The sequence below is a fragment of the Drosophila mauritiana genome, chromosome 3R (assembly GCF_004382145.1).
Source record: "Drosophila mauritiana strain mau12 chromosome 3R, ASM438214v1, whole genome shotgun sequence".
In the NCBI taxonomy this organism is placed as follows: Eukaryota; Metazoa; Arthropoda; class Insecta; order Diptera; family Drosophilidae; genus Drosophila; species Drosophila mauritiana.
In genome coordinates, this window is record NC_046670.1 from 18,375,081 (window position 1) to 18,394,138 (window position 19,058).

General features: G+C 43.7%; 1 protein-coding gene across 6 annotated transcripts in view; it reads left to right on the plus strand.

The window, feature by feature from the left end:
• LOC117144847 (kin of IRRE-like protein 1) overlaps positions 1 to 19,058 on the plus strand; it is a 70,376-nt gene that overhangs the window by 42,249 nt on the left and 9,069 nt on the right. For 4 of the 6 annotated variants that reach the window (XM_033310244.1, XM_033310246.1, XM_033310247.1 and 1 more), the window contains exons 11-14: positions 329 to 502; positions 1,117 to 1,230; positions 2,475 to 2,508; positions 3,709 to 3,937. In XM_033310244.1, coding sequence (XP_033166135.1) covers positions 329 to 502; positions 1,117 to 1,230; positions 2,475 to 2,508; positions 3,709 to 3,937 — 551 coding nt within the window. Of the gene's footprint in view, positions 1 to 328; positions 503 to 1,116; positions 1,231 to 2,474; positions 2,509 to 3,708; positions 3,938 to 13,090; positions 13,379 to 19,058 lie in introns of those variants that run through there. The other 2 variants (XM_033310248.1, XM_033310245.1) reach the window with 2 other exon arrangements.

The window sequence follows — 19,058 nt, forward strand, 5'->3', positions numbered from 1 at the left end:
GTCCTTGGTCCGCAAGTCGCATTACTCTTCATTTTCAGCTTGTCTGCCCGTGTCCATCCTTGCTCGTCCTTCGTGCGTGTAATCCTGCGTGCTCTCACTGCCACTGACACAAATCAAACGGAGCGCATTCCCGTCCAATCCGTTCTCCTTTGCTCCGCGGCCCTTTTTTTCACTTGCGATGCTAGTTAGCCCATCGAATCGAATGATTAATGTCGGCCGCCGACAAATTGTGTGCAATTCCAGTGCAATTACTTAGCCCACGAAAGCCAATTCGCATTTGGTAACAAGTAACAAGGACTTGCCTGATTTCCCATTTCATACCCCACAGATCGCTTCCGGGCCGATGACATGCAGCCGGACACTCGGGAGGACTGCTACCTGTCCACCCTGCACATCCTGCACGCGGACGAGCACGACTCCAGGCCCTACTACTTGGTGGTGGAGAACGAGCGGGGCACCGATCGTCATGCCATACACCTGATTGTGGAGGGTACGTTTGCAGGTGCATAGACTTTTCTTTGATTTTCTTTACCCCCTTCCCGCATACTGCTCCCCATCACATACATCACGTATTTAAGTTACACTCATGTTCAACTAAAATGTATTCAATTCACATAATCATCAAGAAATTAATGCTTAAAATATCATACATTCCTGCAAAACACTTTCATGTTAGCATCGTCACAGTCATAAACCAATATTGTTATTAAGTCTTTATGCAAAGATATAAGTCAAATGTTGAATCTTAGAAACAACAATTTCAGTAATTCAGTTCAGTAACTTTAATATCCTTAAAATTTCATTCAAAGTTCATATTAATTAGCCGAATAGTGATTAATCCCTGCTTATTACAACAAGATAGTGTAAATTGTTGAAAGAACACACGAACTGAGAACTCATTAAACATATTCCCCCCACCCATCATCGCATCGCTGCCCAACGATTTTAATTAAAATCAATCGCACGTGCAATACATGAATTGCATAACATATATTTTGCATATGAAAATGAAAATTCCCCTTAATGCTTGCATAATCAACCCCACCACCCTCCACCACATCGAATACGAATACAAATACGAATCCGTGTATCGAATCGAATGGAATTTCCGGACAGAACCCTACGAGATGAGCTATCTAATGGGCGTGGCCGGGGGCTGCATGGCCGCCATCCTTTTGCTGGTTTGCCTCTGTATCTATGCGATCAAGAGCAAGAGATGCTGTTTCAAGGGTAAGTTGAAAGGAGGAAAAGCACCCAAAAAAAAAAAAACAAGAAAGCGAACAATCATCGGGCCCGTATTAATTGCACCGCCAGTGCCGTCAAGGCCGCGACAATTAAAACTTCCTCCTTGATTATGGCGCCTGTTTCACCACCCAGCAGCCAACACCACCACCCCATTCTGGCTGGAAACCAGCCCCCAAGGCCGCTGTCACACTAATTGCAAAAACACAAAAACTTGCCAGCTCACAAAGCATTGAAATGCGAGAAGGACGCGGTCATGGCGGAAAAAATGGCTGCCAGGATGGATGCGTCTCTTTGGCGCTTTGTGTGTGTTGTGTTGGCTCATTTTATTTTTTCTTTTTTTTTGCTTTTCCCTACACACTGCTTGAAACTCGAAACTCAAATAAATCTCATAAAATATTCATTAGCGTCCAACGCCTGCGGTCAGTCTCCTTTTCCTGTTTCCTCCGCTGAATCCTGCCCCCTGCGCACACAAAAGGGTTAAGGGTTTTCCAGCCGGCTTTTTGTTAGTTGCGCCAACATTTTCATCTCTTCTCCTTCGGCGGAGGAAGATGGCTTAAAGCCAGAGTTCGCTGCCTAATTAGAAATCAAAACGCAGACAAAAAGCGGTGAAACTTTTTACAATTGTAAAACAATTTTCAAAACGAGCAAGGGCGAAACTTTGCCATTGCTGAAGGACATCCGAGCCGTTCCTGCACACAGTTACCCATCCACATCCTCGTGATCTGTAAACACTTTTCAGGCTGTGTCCCGAGTCCCAGGCACCTAATCGCAATTTCTCAGTTGTCAATCAAGCTGTCAATTTGACTGGCTGACTGACTGCTGCAGCTGCCTTCCAGTTGTCAAATGCCGTTTGACAGATCTCTCAAGTGCGACCCGATACTGTGCCACATATATCTCTGGCCAAAGGGGAGCCTTCACTTCACCCCTTCGATATCCATCAAAATTTGCGAACACCTCGTTGGGAATTTACACGTCCCTCGCAATCAATAAGTCCTTTTCACATTTCAAAAATATATTCATATATGTATGTACATATGTACATAGCCCTCTGTCTAGCTGTCTGTTTGCAAATTGCCAGCGGTATTTTCACAGCTAATTTCTACTATTTTGCAGCGGGACACAACCACACCCTTCAAAGAATAATGGGTGGAATTTATATTCCTGAATATTGCACACTCTAATATGTATCTTCTTTCTCTTTCCTTTCTCTTTCCTCTCGCATGGCACAGGTTCCACGGGCTATAAATCATCGGATAAAGACAGGTAAGTTGAAGCGTAATACGTACACACCCACACACACACACACACACACACACTCACACACATGTACGGGGTGGGGGCCATAGATAAATGACCATTTTGATATATTTTTATGCAGCCGCATCCTGCACCCAACAGGTGGCGCTGGCGTGCCAATTTATGCGCCCCTACTGGCCGAATATAGCAACTCGCTCACCAATACAAAGGCACACGTACACACGTACAGCATTGGAACAATGAAAAATGTTTTCCACTGCACGTACGTGTGTGTGTGTGTGAGGGACATAAAATATTATACATTTTTCATATATTCAATATATGCATCGGCGAGCAAACATTTTTGTTTGGCGCAGAACAAAGTAGAAATACCCTCACACATGGTGAGAAAGTGGTTCGCTAAAACTATTATGTAGAATAATTAAGGAAATTTAACTAGTGTAAATCATAATAATTTTAAAGCGGAAGTGAAACTTATTTAGACTTTTCTTTCTCAATAATTTTAATTAGGATCATAGGTTGAACAGTTGCCCGCTTAACTTGTTAGAATATAAACATTTGATATAACCCAAAACTCCAGAAGGGTAAATAATATTTTGTTTTCCAATGGCAGCAATTCAAAACAGGGGGCAACCTATCGCTCATTGTTGCTGCATGCTATGCAGCCCCAGTCCTGAAATATGAGTTATGAGAGGTTATTTGGCCATTCACCGCTAACGTCCTGTGTTCCTCTTGTTTAGGAGTTTAGAAAAACTACATATATTTTGTTTATATACACACAAGTTCAAAGTGTACCGCTGAACAGATCAATATTAAAAGGAGAACGGAAATGGATTTAGAATTTCCGTATCGAGCACACGCTCCGACCACAATTCCACAAAATTCGTTTTGTAGGCTAAATTTCTGGGCCCATCTCGAGAGTAAATTGATGGTGGCAAGGATGCAAGGGGGCAAGGGGCATATCTAATTTCCTAAGCCCCAAGTAAACAATTGCCTGCGGCGAGGCGAGGCAGCGACAAAAACTAAATAGATATTCAGATATGCGTGAGGGATACAATTTGCCAATCAGCGATGGCAGCCGATGAGCCACCACCCAACCACTTAACCACCACCCACACAATTGTCACTTGGGCAAACAATTTTCGATAACGATTTGCTCCACCCATCTCATTCTCATCTCTTTTCCTTTTTGTTTGTCGCCCGCAGCGAGAAAGCTGATTTGAAATCACGCTCGGATAGCACGAGTGGCCCTCAAGGTGATTCGATTTACACCACGCCAGCGGGCTTCCATCATCACCAGCAGCAGCAGCAGCAACAACAGCAGCAGCAGCAACAGCAGCAGCACGCAGCAGCAGCAGCAGCCGCTGCCCTACATGCCGCATCCCAGCATCCGCAGCAACAGTACCCGGGACACGGATCACCGGAGGCAATGAAGGTACGCATGGCTGCAATGATATTACAACCGCCCACTAGGGTCTAGCAGGCAATTGATACCACTAGCGAATCCAACGAACAGCTAACGCAACAGCAACACGATAACAAAAACAAAAACCAAAACGAAAACGAACACCAAAACGAACTGACAGACCAACACACAACACCGAACGAACAGCGACTTGATGACAGTAGTGTAAGCCACAACAACAATAACAACCACAAAATCAGTTCCACATCGACTACTGTCCTGACCAATAGCGATAATAACAACACCTCAGAGGTGGCCAAAACCAGCGACAGCAGCAACAGCGAGGGCAGTAGTTCGCTGACTAGCAGCAAGACCAGTAGCAGCAAGCGTGACCTCGAGAACAATATGAACAGGGACATTAAGCCGGCGACGGCGCCCAAGCTGCTCCACCTGAATGTGACGAGTGTGGAGCAGCAGCAGCAGCCGGGTCCAGTGGATCCCTTGCCAGTGGGTCCACTCACGCCCGAGGAAACGCAGGTGCTGCTCCAGAAGCTGAGCATCAACAATCCGTTCTACCGCTTCCGCAAGCAGAGCAACTCCTTGAAGGAGCTGCGGCGCAAGGCGGGCTCGGATGCTCCATCAGTCCGCTCGCGATCCGAAACGGATCTGGGGCAAGTTAGGGGACAGCAGTTATTGCCACACCAGCAGCACAGTGAAGCCAAAGTTGTAGTTGTACTAGATAGTAAGCAGAAGGAAGTAGCCATTAGTAGGCCTAGGAGTAGCGTTAGCCTTAAGACTAGATCCGTAAGCAGTTTAAGCCCCTCCACCAATCAGATGGGAGACAGCTCCACGGTGATCACGAATCCCTTCTCCATTTTCCACGACGATGAGATCCTAACGCTGAGCGTTAATACGCGTCTGAGGAGTGCGGCGAACGCCAGGAGTTCCCGACCCCAGAGGCAGGGTCGCGGCTTGCGAAGACTTTTCGAGTCCAATCGAAGCCAGAATCCCCCCTCCGAGCATCACTATCTGCATGGAGTGCCAGTGCGGCGCTTCGAGCGGCAGGACTTCGACAATGACTCGGGTGATTTGTTGGGCAGAAGGACAAACACCTCGAGTGGCAAGCCCAAACGATCGAGGGCCATTTTCAAGCAACTTTCCCTAAGAAAACTGCACAACCGCGCCGCCGCTGAGGATCCGCCATCGCTGCCCAAGCTGAAACTGAGCTATCCCAATAGGACGCACAGCATTCAGAGCATGCGGGCTTCGGGCGGTGGCGCCTATGACATCCAGCACACCACCGCCTATCATCCAAGACTAAATCACTCCACATCGCCGGTGACCAAGGCGAATTACTTTGAGCGACTGCAGGCCAAGACACGGCAGGGTATCCAGAAAATACGCGACAAGTGCCGGAACTTCAAGACGACCACCGGTGACGGGGGATCCCTTGGTGGTTCAGAATTCAGTGGCTTCCATACCCTGGCCAAGGATGAGAGCTTCCGCTTTATCAGTGATCGAGCAAACATCTCCAGCTACGAATCTCGCTGCAAACAGGCGACCATCTACAAGAGCTACAAATCTGAGATTGATCTCAGCAAGAACCTCCACTATTTGGATGCCTACTTGGAGCAAAACTTCGATCACCAGCTGAGCACCACCAAACAGTCGGCCCACTCGGTCGGTCGTGTAAGTGGAGCCCAGCGGAAAGCCCTGGCCAAGCAGCATGATCCTGCCCCAGAGACTCCACGCCCTCCCAGGCACAAAAGGAGTCAATCGCAGGCAGCCAACTATGGTGCTAACTACGAGAACCTCGGCACTTTGCCCATTGCGTCCAAGTCGAAGGTAAGGAACACTGCCCTCAACTCGGACTCGATGAGCAGTTCCGACTATGCCTCGGTATTTAGTGGACCCACTACTAACCGGCAGGAACCAGAGGAAGATCCCAAGGACTTTAAACTACGCTACGAGCACCCGGACAAAATGTGCGAATACTACTTTGACAACCTAACGAGCTATGCCCTGGCTTTGGAGGAGAGCGAGGACTTGCTGCTGGCGGAAAGCGCCAAATCAGCAAGATTCTTTTACGACGACGACGAGGAGGATGACGATGACGATGAGGCTGGGCTGGCGGTGGATGGATTGAGTGCCGAGGATGAGGCGGCTGGCGGAAGGCCGGATTACATGGCCCGCGACATACGCATTCGCGTCAAAGTGAACGAATGCGAAGACGCTGATTGGCATCAGCCGGCGAGTGCGACATCCTATAATGAGAATCTGGCCGAAAGCACATTCTACCAGTCCCTCAATCAGCATTTGCAGCGCCAGGAGGTGGGCGATGAAGTGGGGCTGGAGGAACAGAATCTCCTCGTGGGCGAACGGGGAGTTGGCGAGAGCTACCTGGAGCACTTCCAGCGACAGCGGGGCAGAAACTACGACAGGGCCACGAACTCTGCGCACTATCCGCGGGCCGAGTTCTACGGATTCGGCAGGAGTGCTGGAGAAGGCGGCGAACAGCCGGATGTGGCCAGACAGCGACGGGCGGACCTGATGGAGGCCCACTACGCCCGCAGCTATCAGTCGGGGAGCAGGGCAAAGGGCAGGACAAGAGCCCATGCACTGGAGATGGAGCGACAGCACGCAGCAATCCCGACTGCAGCAGCAACCGCAATGCCAGCTGCAGCAGGCAGTGTCATCAATTTGGCGCTGCCGGGACAAAGCAGCGATGTACTCTATGCCACCAGCAGCAAGCAGCAGATAACGATACCGACGCCAACCGCAGGGCCACAGTTCCATCAGCCAAAGCCAGAGCCAGCGGCATTAGCTGCTGCAGGAGCAGTGGCAGCAACAGCAATAGCAGCAGGAACAACAACTGCAGCAACACCAGCGGGAGGAGCAACAACATTGGTCGCTGTCAGCTCAGCCGGAAATGCAAACAATCGCTATATGCTGGAGAATTTGCGCAAATACTATGCGAATCAGCAGCAGCACCCGCCCGCCCACTCGGTCAACTCGTCCTCGCTGTCCAACTCCTCCTCGTCGAACTCATCAATGTCCCAGCAGCAGCAGCAGCACCTAAAGCTCAATCTGAACCTGCAACCCACCGCGCCCAAAGTGCAGCAACAACATTTGGGCAACCGCCGAAACTCGAGCACTTCGAACGCCTCCTCGACCGCCGACAACTTCGACACCTTCATAACGTTGCGCAATGCCACGGCAAATACGAGCACGGATTATATGGCCAAACAGCAGCAACATCGACGCGGCACGCAGCAGCAGCAGCAGCAGCAACAGCAGTCCGTGCCACTTACCTCCGCTCTGAACTATTATGGACACGGTGCCACGCCCACACTGAATCCCGCCCTCGCCTACAATGGCAAATTAACGGCCACCGCAATGTTGTCACAAGTAAATTTAAGCCGAGCAACCGTACAGCCGACAGCGGCAGCGACGTCCAGCGTTGCGGCAGCAACAACCGTGCCACTGCTGCTGCCGCAGCAGCAACATTCGAGGTCCACGTCCAAGGGAGAGGGATTCATTCTCGAGTACGAGTGTTAGCCCCCAATCGGAATGGAGGGGGAATGGAGACAATTTGTTTCTTTCTCGTTCGCTATTTGTTTGCCTGGCCAAAAATTACAATTACAAATTGGCACATTCGCTTCTACGCTGATTAGGACGGATTAGGACTCGTGTGTACAGATAAGGAGTATGTAATATATGCAGAGGAAGGGGATTCGGAAAAGGAGCCAATTATTCGTATCATATCAGAGAGAGGGAGATTATAGGGCATAGGGGGATAGTTACTCGTTCGCATAGGAAGATGCTTATCCACTTGATTATGCTAGGATATAAATTAACGTAAACTACGACAATAATGCAACAATTCAATTACAATTGATAAAGATACGGATAAACGATAACGCATAGAGCAAAGCGTACATTTATTAGTCACAATCTTAGCGAAGGTCACATACATTGAAGCAGCATAAATCAAATTTATAGTTAAATCAATTAAACATCCGTGTTAAGCGTTCTCCTAAATGTATGTGTATGTATATCCGTAAAGTGTATATGAACGTAAGCGACCCATACTGTATACTGCATCCTAGAGGAATAACAAATTTTCCAAACGTACTTCAAATTGAACTTTTATCAATCGCCGGCCCAGTTTTTTTGTTCAGTTTTTCATTTTACCAAATCAAACTCGTGCAAAGTTACTACACACGTACCGCAAAGGGGTACATAACTACAATGATATGCATAACTATTTACGCTTATAGTTAAATGAAGGTTCAGATACAAATGCACTTGTTTGTGGAATTGTAAAGGAAAAAACCGAGTACTTCCACTCGATTAAGCGAACCGAAAATAAAAGCATCGAACTATTTTGATAGCCGAAATTGATTTAAAGCGGTAGCCTTTGTGTTATTCGCATTGTAAATACAACTACAACTAGCTATAATCGAGCAAGTCTGGCGAGTGCCATCAGCGATCGCCTTTAATGAGCGTACAGTGCGTATGCGCAATATCTTCTCATTACACGCCCGCCCGAGTGTTTGAGTGTCGGTGTGTTGGTAACCACATAAATATTTGTACAGCGGCCGAAAAAGGAAACTCACGCACACGCACACGCTGGAGAGTCACAAACATGACGATTGCTTTGGGACGACGACGCACATGCATTTATAAAAATTGCAAAGAGCTGGAAGAGGAAAAAACCAACGCGGCGTATGTGCAATGTATTTCATTTCCATGCTACAACGCCGTCTGGGGGCCTCCATGCAATTATCTGTGTGCGCGCAATTTATCTCATTTGCGGTTGAGTTATTTCCGACTGCAGCAAATAATACTGCCAGCCGACGGTCCAGATCGCATTGGTCGGCCGCCGTGTGTGCCGCCTTACTTTTTTGTGCTCCAGGACCCCCTGGCACCCAAAAGTCCCCCAATCTCCAGGTCCCCATCGAAGCCCCCGCCTCATATGCCGCAACACACTTTTCCGCTTAATTTACTGGCAGGCGGCAGCTGCCTTCGCTGCATTGTCAGTTGACAACAGCAATTGCTGCATAATGCATGCCCAGGACTCTGTGTAAGTTCTCCTGTCAACATTTCTGTCCTCTATCCATTCTCCATTCTCCTTCGCCCAGTGCGAATGTGAGTGTGTGTGTGTTTGCGTCCGTGTTGGCCAGGCTTAATGCCTGATGCCGCCCCAATGGCTGTTTGCCCGTTCGCTACAATAATAATTCATTGGCTGCTTTATGGCTGACCATCAACTTATCGGCACAGTCGTCTCCCATCGCATCTGTCGCCCTTCGTAAAACATATAAATTAATAAAAGTCAAATTAAAATTACATACTTTGATGACAGCGTAGGGTTGCGATTGGCATGGAACGGCGCTGGAGATTGAGATGGGAATGAGGATATAGCTACGGCGACATGTATTTCATCATTATCAGCGATCGCTGACATGAACTGCTTGCTCGGCTATAAATAATTCTGTTGGTATATTTGTACCTCGAGTGCATAATTATAAATGTTCGATAGCTTTTATGTCGCCTGAACTCGAAACTTAGTTGCTTAAAGTGCAATCGTAATACAGGGTTTGAGGATATGTTTTATTGAATTGAGTAGGCAAAAGAATTAACCATATCTGATCAGAGAATTTCACGAGCTTGTGTTTCATTTGATGTGGTTATGTGTATTGCAATTAGATAGATTTTAGTTAACCGACTGAGGACCGAACCAAACAATTACTGCTAACAATACAGACACACTCGATTTGAAAACCTGTGTTCAGGACTAGAACAGCCGCCAAGCGTGCATTTTGTACAACTTGAATTTTTTCCACCTTTCTATATATTTCTATATACCTAAACACATATATACTTATAATGCCTAAGCCCTATGTTCGTGTGTTTACGTTTGTTTACGTTTAAGTAATGCAAGAAGATGGAAACCAAAAAATGATACAAAAAATGAGAGGCCCCCGGCCGAGTTTACTTAAGTACGATATATATATATAGCATTTTCTACATCACACACACATATATATATATATATACCAGTACCTATTGATACATACAGCGTATGTATGTGTAGGTGATCTTGAACGCATTCATTATGTTTTACGTTAACATGCTAATGCTCATTTAGTTTACATTATGTATATGTATGTATAACTTATGTTAATGATGTTACTACTACTACTACAAATACTACTACCAAAATTTATTCGATTCGATTAGTTTTCCTTTTCGATATGAGATTGAGATTCCCGAAGGTGCAGCAACTATATTGTAATACTCGAAACAAACAAAAAAAAAACAAAAAAAACAAAAAAAACAAAAAACCAAAATACCAAAAGTACTATACTCTACACCAAGCGGAATGTTTTCCTTGCCCGCCCCTCAAAGAACCATGTAAAGCATTAAATCAAAGCAAATAATCCAGTAATCAGTAATCCAGTACTCCAGTAATGCTGTAATGCTGTAATCCAGTAACCAACTGTCTGTGCTCGATGCATTTTGTGCAACTCAAAACAATTCCAGTTACTCGTACGTTCCCAAACATATTCGGTTCGGTTTGTTTTACTTTTTGTTTACGGTTACGCTTTCGGTTTCCATTTCTGTTTTTGTTTCTGTTCCCATTTCCGTTTCCGTTCGTATTTGTATTTGTATCTGTATCTGTATTTGTGTTTGTGTATCCGTCCAACACACTTTTTTATATGACAGTGTTTAGCAACAAGAGTCATGCGATACGAGAAAGCAATGCGAATTTCATAATCAAGTTTTTATTGCCTGCTTTTGGGCGCGCGCGCGTGTCGAAAATATTTACACTTTCATTTTGTCCAACATGCAACGTTAGCTTGTCGTGTGTTTGTCTGCCTGCTTGTTTGATTAACAACCTGCAACATGTTTTGGCCTTATCTTTTCCTGAACACACCCCCTCCACCCGATTCGGTTTTTCATTCCGGCCACTCCATTTCCATTTCATTTTCCGTGTCTTTTTATTTGGCTCTTGTCTTAGCTGGAACGCAGCCAAACTGAGAATGTAACCGCAACGAATGTGAATTGCTATAACCAGATTTTTGTGTGTTTTACCAACTCTCTGTATATGTAAATCTCAGTTTCCCTCTCTCTATCTCTGTTTGCCTCCCGCTAAAGCCTTATTCGTGTTGTTTTTATTATGATTTTGACTTGCCTCCTGCCACTCGTGATTATTTTTATTGCTTCAGGTACATACATCAGATTTTACTACTTGTTTACTACTTACGATATACACTTTGAATGTGTGTGTGTGCGCACACAAGGATGATGTTATTTCGTTGCTTTCTGCATTTTGAATGCGTGCGTGTGCGTGTGTCCGTGTCAGTGATTGTGTGTCTGTGTGCCGTGAACTGTGTACCAATTTGATCCGAAAAGTTTTCTTTGCGTTTTAATTAACCACAGAGCAGAGAAAGCTAAGAGACGGATTGAAGTCGGCCAACAGCCCAGAATAAATACCATTATCTGTAGCATACTTCTGCATTTGTTTACGCTCGCAATGCGAACGAAGGCGAAACAAAACTCATAAATAAAAGGCCCAGACACGCACCACAAGCTGTCAGTGCATAAATCACAAGCAACTTGCAACTTCTGGCCGACAAATGGCCCGAGCCGAAACGAACCGACTCCAGTTGGCCAAAAACTTTTCGCCCATCCGTCTGCTGGGGCAAACATTTCCATGCAATTTGTTAAGCGCAGCGCAATTTGGCCAAATCAACTAAACGTTGCCAGCGCACCATTTAACAATTTTACGCGCCTTTTGCCGAAAGCTAACACTGCAAGTTCGAGTCAAGTTTCAGTTTAGCAAAGCCAATCGGGAGAAGAAAAATCGGCTTTTGAACTTGTGCTAATCGCATAATCCAATTAGATCTTGCCACAACACAGCTGCACTGCAGCTCAACGTGCAACATATTCCTTGAGAGGCACTTACAGAGTTTCAAAAATTTCCCTTGGTTACGCAATGGCAAATTAATGATTGAGTAACTGACTAACGAGTTGGCCAAATCCCACAAATCCACTTCAAGGTTGGCAGGTATTTCAAGCTATCTTTTTGGCCGGCACACACACATGCACACACACCCACACACGCGCGCAAGCAACCGAGAACACCCCAACACAGGCACACGCATGAATGCACTCGAAATGCTCACCTTCACAAATGCAAAAGCACCCATTCACACACCCACGAGCAAATGGTTTGAAGATTCCGCAAGAGTTATCTTAAAATTAAATTATCTGCGAATTTTCCAAGTACCGATTAAATTAGTTCGACAGCTTATGCATTTTTCTCGGAAGTGAGCTTCAATCTTCCCACTCACGAGTATCTTTCTCGCGTAATGCATTCAAACGAATTTTTAAGCAATTATCGCAGTTAATTACAAGCAATTAAGGTCGGAGATGAGCTCTTCGATCCATTCATCCAACCATCCATCCATCCACCCACCGAACACTCGATAGACCGAGTAATTCGCATCGGGGCGCAAACAAATCAGAAAGCAGTGCAAATAATAACAATAATAACACCATTACCACAACGGCAATCATCATAATGCGCAATTTTAATAATTTCATTCCGCTGTCAGTCATAAAATTGGTTTGCATTCACGGACCAGCAATGAATAAATGCGTGTATTGCGAAACGCAATTCTCTTTAAAATGTAATCGCAACAGAAATTAATTAAAGTCAAAACGAAAAAATGTAGCGAAAAATCTTTTTATTTAATCAATAAAATTAATAATCACAAGGGAAAAGTACGAATATCGAGAAAAGAGCAAATGCGACTCGTTTATATTACAATTATCGAATCTTTTCCCAGCACGTTGTTTGAAATACATTTTTTGTTTGTGCGCAATGCAGTTTCAATTCACGACATTTATTTGCTTGCGTGCGAGGCAAAGAGTAACAATTTGTGTAAAGTATTTAATTTCGTTTATTTGCCAATCCCATTTTTATGGTATGATCCAAGTTTATCATCTGTGTGTAACCAATTTTCGGTTTAATGGCTCTGAGCTTGATTATTTGTTTTGATTTGTGTGTTAAATGTTCATTATATACCACCACACCATTTGTATTTTGTGTGTTATATTTTTATAAACCAATCTAAGCATTAAGAAAACCTACGTCTATCCCCTTCCGTTTAGTTGAAGGTCAGAATATACGAAACCGAGCGTTTGCAGACGCCTATTAGAATTCAAATATCGAAGTCGAGCCAAGATCTGGCTGGGTCCGAAGATGAGGACGATTCTTGATCCAAGTCGAAACGATTTTCGTTGGGCCCCCAATTAAATGCAATGTATAAATGTGTGCACCTTGTATTAATTTATTTTTATGTACAATAAATTTATCTTACATTAATCTTAGTCCTTATTTTAGCAACAATCAATCGACCTTATTTAAATAAAATGAATCTGATTTTTGTAATCTCATTATTTGTTCGTTTTTTATTTACTTATACTAACTAATGCAACACCAAAGTTATACTCACCCCTTGTCGAGTTCAATATCTTGCACCAAGTTCCTTCAATTTTCCTTTACGTTGTTGGGATGGTCGAAAGTAACATTATTCACAGGTCGTATACTTTTCATGTTAACTGAATAACAATACATAAATGCTGATGTTTTGAAACCTAGAAGAGAAATTCAAATTGACTGCCAACTAATAAAAGGAGGCAGTTCTGACTTAGCAAAAATAATAATTAGCTTAGACACGTACACTCATCTGAAGCTTAGGTTAATTACCCCTGATACGTATCCCAATCGAAACGCATTAAATAATTCAGTAAGTTATTTCTTTAAATAATGCAGAATCTCCTTGATTTTTAGCGTAGTAGAGAATTGAATTGAATCACGAATTACCGTCCTTGCTGAAAAAGTTAGTTTACTAGCCAATAGTTCTATAATCTTTATTCCCATTTTCCCAAACCAACCAACTTGCATATGTATGTAACTATTTAGTTTTAAATATCCATTGAATTCCCAATTTTCGCTCTAGCTCTGTCTCGTGTTTGTGGCATTTTGTCTATTTTGTTTGTATTTCATTTATAGCAATCTTCATGGAATTGTTTAAGCAAGAAAACTGAAACAAAACGCCGGCAAACAAATATAAAGATTTATACAATAATTATGAATAATGCAGAGCAAGTAATTTATAGAAAATACGAAAAACAAATGAGAAAAAAAGAAACATACCGATGAGGGGAAAGAAAGCATAAGTAACACATTATGAATGAAACAAATTTATAACGAATAAAAACAATTTAATTGCGAATGCGTGTGTGCGTGTTAATATTTATTCATACTCGTATTCACATGTATTCAGTTTTGTGTGCCTTAATACTTTTTGCAGTTGAGTTTCCCATTAATATTGCATTGGGCATTATTATTAATATTGATTTCGTTCATTGTATTTCCACTTTGTCGCTGTGTGTGTGCGTGCGTTAGTATGTGTGTGTGCCATGCCTCGTGCAAACGTTTGGATAATTTCCTCTTTGTATGGATGGATATGGAACAATAAAACATGTTTTTCCCCCCATATTTTTTTGAGTTCTGATTTATTCATGAGAGCGCAGAGCTCTCAGTTTGCCCCGTCAGCACTCCTCTCCCCACTCCCCCCATCGTAATGAATTTTTTAATGCTCTGCGCGCAGAATACCACCTACCATCCATCCATTGTTAGTTGATTGAAAGCAATACTTTTTACACACGCAGACGGCAGATTCTTGACCGTCGAGCTTAGTAGATACAAAAATCGGCATCGGTCTTGGAGCCCATCAACTGGCCACGCCCACTTCACGGGACACACACCGCCCACCCAGCCACAAACACCCACTCAATCACACCGACACACTTGGCATATGCTTCAATTTGAATATGAATTTGAATATGACTTTGAATGCGAATCCTTTTTAAGTAATGTCTGTGATTTGTGTTAACCGAACTTAGTACTAACCATTCACCAATTTCCACGTATGAGATTCTTTCAAGCGGTTCCAAAACACCAAGTGAACGGCACCGGAAACAAACGAGGATTTGGCTAGAGAAAGACTTTCCGAATCGAGAACTTTATAATCGAAATGCAATTCTTCCGCGCGTGGAAGCAGTAAAGCAAAAGTCCTGCCGAAGTATAAACCATTTTTTAGTTGAAGCCAAGTCGAAGCTTAAAAAGAACATTCGAAGCTATTTTGTTTTAAATGTGTTTTAGTTTTCATTACGTGGACTTGGTGAGCAAACCCCATCCAGCCAGAAAACCCCCGTCTTGCTCCTCTCTCTCACTCTCTGTCTCTTGTCTCTCTCTCTAAATATATATATACATATATATATTATATATACGCATACTTGTAAATTGTTTAATTGATATGAATTGATTGATTGATGACTGACCTTAAATATATATATAAAATCCACCTATACGACATGTATACCTTATATTAATGACTATGAATATTTATGTAAAGGATTACATTTTACTTTCTCTTTTGATGAACTTTCAATGATGTAATAATAAGCGAATGAACTGAATTGAATTTTTACTTTGATATTTATACCTCCAAGCATACACACAGTCACACCCGCAAACACATTTACATACAAATATATCTCTATACGTATATATCCTGCCGGAAGTTGCTGCCGTTCGTTCCTCGTTCGTTCGCTCGCTCGTTCGCTCGCTGATTGATGATTGATGATCGTGGTTTGCCAATTACAATACTACCTATATATACTATATACTCCCCACACACTCTACATAATTTCGATATTTCGATGAGCTGAGTCATGATTTGTTATGTGGTGCAAGCGGCATACGAACGTTTTATTGGAGTTTTACTTTCAACTCATTTTCGTTACGATACTTGTGTCCAATATATCCACATACACACACACACACACATACGATATATATAAATAACTATTAACCAAAACGATGATTTATCCTTCAATCTAGCCACTAGTGTACTCTTCATCCAGTGCATAATGTAATGTTAAACTGAATGTCTTTCTTGTGATAACCAAAGAGATAAGTCCCACAAAAACCGAAACTCTAACTTCATCTAACACGATACAAACCCCAAGTCCCCAAGAAATAGACTGCAGTACACTTGAATACATTCTGAACACGGCATTCCAGACATTTTCCGAACCTTAGCTCCCTGATCATGGCACACACTGCGCATACTTGATATTAACAAATCGCCTAGCTGCACCACCGCTCACTAGCTATCTCTCTCTCTCTCTCTTGCACTGACGCGAAACAGATGCCACTGAAAAACTCATTATAAATTAATTAAGCAAGCAATTAATAATTTCACGTTCAATTTAAGTTTGTAAATGAATTAATGTTTCCCCAACACCCCGCACACCACCGGCACCACAAGAGACAAGAGCAACAAACAGCCCAAACTAGCCACACAACCACCCAAGCCACGCCCCCAGCCACCCAAGCCCTCCACTTGCCCCTCCCCCCGCCCACAACTGTACATTTTTTCAACACTTTTGTTGTCATAGCCTCTAAGCCAAGCATAATTACCCGTGCATTTTAACACTCTTAGCCCTTAGAGCTTCAGATGTGCACCACCTCGTCCTCGCACCCCCAAAAGTAATTTACATACGGCAACAACCGACTTCGTTTTAGCCTTTTTTTCGTGCTGTTGCCAACTAGTTGGAGAGCGAAAAAGTTTTTAAACTATACGTACATACCTTTTGCGTTTCAGTTAATTGCAATTTCAAATATTTTAGCTAGCAAAAAAAAAAAAACAACAAACATAAATTGACTGAAATTGAATTAAGTATTTCACCTGCAGCCATAAATGGAAATTATAATTTTGTATTATTATCGATTCCATCTCACTCTGTGTCTCTCTATCTGTCTCTGTCTGTCGCCCGTTCGTTGTTGTGCCTTGTTTAAAGCTGTTTTTCTGCATTGGCTCAGTTCGTTTCGCTTTAATTATCAGTATTTATTATTAGTTTTCTACTTGCATTATGATTTCACCAGATTGTCTCTCCCACAGTTTTTGCACCAATCTTGCACAAATAATACAAACTATATAAAGCTCGCTGCACTCCGCACCGTTTTGATTGAAAATTCTATCTGGTGTTTTTAGAGTATAGGCATAATAGAGATTTTCCAGATGGAATAGCGCCCTGTGAGCTCCTCTGCCATTTAGCAACGTCTTTCGGTTGCCGAAACAGCGTAAGTACTGATGAAAGCTGCCAGAAGAATTCCATAAATATCGCATTCTGTTATGCATTCAACTCAAGACAGGGCTTAAGTGGGAAGCGACCTGAATAAGGCCCGATATGATTTATTCCCCTCGATAGTTGACTCTTACGTCATTGCCTTCTTATGGCCTCGTTATGTGTGAGCCTTTAATGGCTCATTGCATTGACAAACACACGTCTACAGGGCCTAGACACACGGACAAACAGGCGGACGGTCTCGAGTCCGGGAAAGAACACATAATGCTCCGGCATTAATTTTATTATGTCTTCTGCTGGACTTCTTTTGCGTCCTCCCACGACATTTGCCTGCTGCTACTCGAGCGTGGGAGAAGGCAACTCGGAAAATGCCATTGAAAATTATTATCCAATTCAATGGAGACGAGCCAGTACAGTAGTACCCTATAAAGGCAATACAACGAAGCCAAAGATATATTAAAGTAAATATTAGTCAAAGAACAATTGAAAAACTGGACGAGTATTGCACAAATTTTATATATCTTAGAAAAAATAATTTGAAATTTCGCTCTGAGAAACATTTTTATTGTCAAAGAGGTAACGGCAGCTCAATGCTCCGGAATTAATAAATTTTATTATTTTTCTGCTCCGTTGTTTCCGTCGGAGAATTCTCGAGTTTTCGCTGCATTTGTCGAGCGGAATGCAGATTTTATTGTATTTCGTTATAAGTTCAATGCTCCATAAATTTCCCAAAATGGATTTATGTTGCACTACCGCCCTATCTGCAGCACTCCCTGCTGCCCCCGAAGTCGTAAATTATTGCGTGTGCATTTCCGCATCGAGTTCATCGAGTCGAGTCGAATGCCCATCGTCTTAAAGAGCTTAATTCAGCCATTTGGCAATGAGTTCTGTCCGAGAATCAGAAAACAATTTGAATTCTCCACCGGAGATGACGTGGCGCGGCAGGAAAGTTTAATTCTGGGCCACAGGCCACGTGAACAAAACAACTCGGAGACCATAAATTCCTGCAGCTGCTGCACTGCAGCCACTTTTGACACCACCGCCCACAGCCCATCGCCTGCCCTGCAAACTAATGACAAGCCACGCAAAATGAAGAAACAATGCGCGCATAAATTATCCTCAAGGCGGTGCCCGAAATTGCATAGCAATGGCTTGGAAGAGAAAACTAAACGTAATGGGCAAAAAGAATCTCAACTGACAGGGAAAAGCCGTGGAAAAGCGTGGGGGGGGGGGGTGGTGTTTTCACAGAGGAAAATGGCTGGTGCAGTGGGATTAAGGAAAACAATGGCGCATCAAATTACAGCTAACAACAAACAGCGAGTCGAACTCGCCTTGGCAGACAACTGCCACGCCCATCGAGCGAACTTTGCATTGTCGTGGTTCGGTTTTTGTTTCAAAGTGCCACACGCCGTATACGCAATTTGCTGCCATGTGTTTGCGATTGTGTGCGAGTGTATGTAAGTGTGAGCGTGGGTTTTTCTTGTCTATTGTAATTTGGCGCTATTATTAAAAATCCTTTATGATGCCTGGCAGTGGCAGCAGCAGCAGCAGCAGCAGCAGCAGCCGCCGCCGCCGCTCAGATTTCAGTAAACGCATTCTGTGCGCTCTAATTGCGCCATTAAAAGATGACAAACAAAATCCCCCGGTCTCCAGAGACTACAGATTATTCCATATTCTCTACCCGTCCAACGATTTCTGGAGTCTGGAATCTCTGGCTGCGCCGCAAATTCCGGTTCGAGCCATAGTCCATAGTCCTTGCAGGGCTTCCAAGACAAAGGCGACGAACAACGGCGAAGGCAAAAGGCATTTAATATGCTTTTTATGCGTTGCCGTAGCTTCTCTACTCCTTGCCACAATTTTTTTTTTTCGGCACTTTAGCGCGGATGTCATAAATGGCATGCTCCATGGAAAAGCAAAG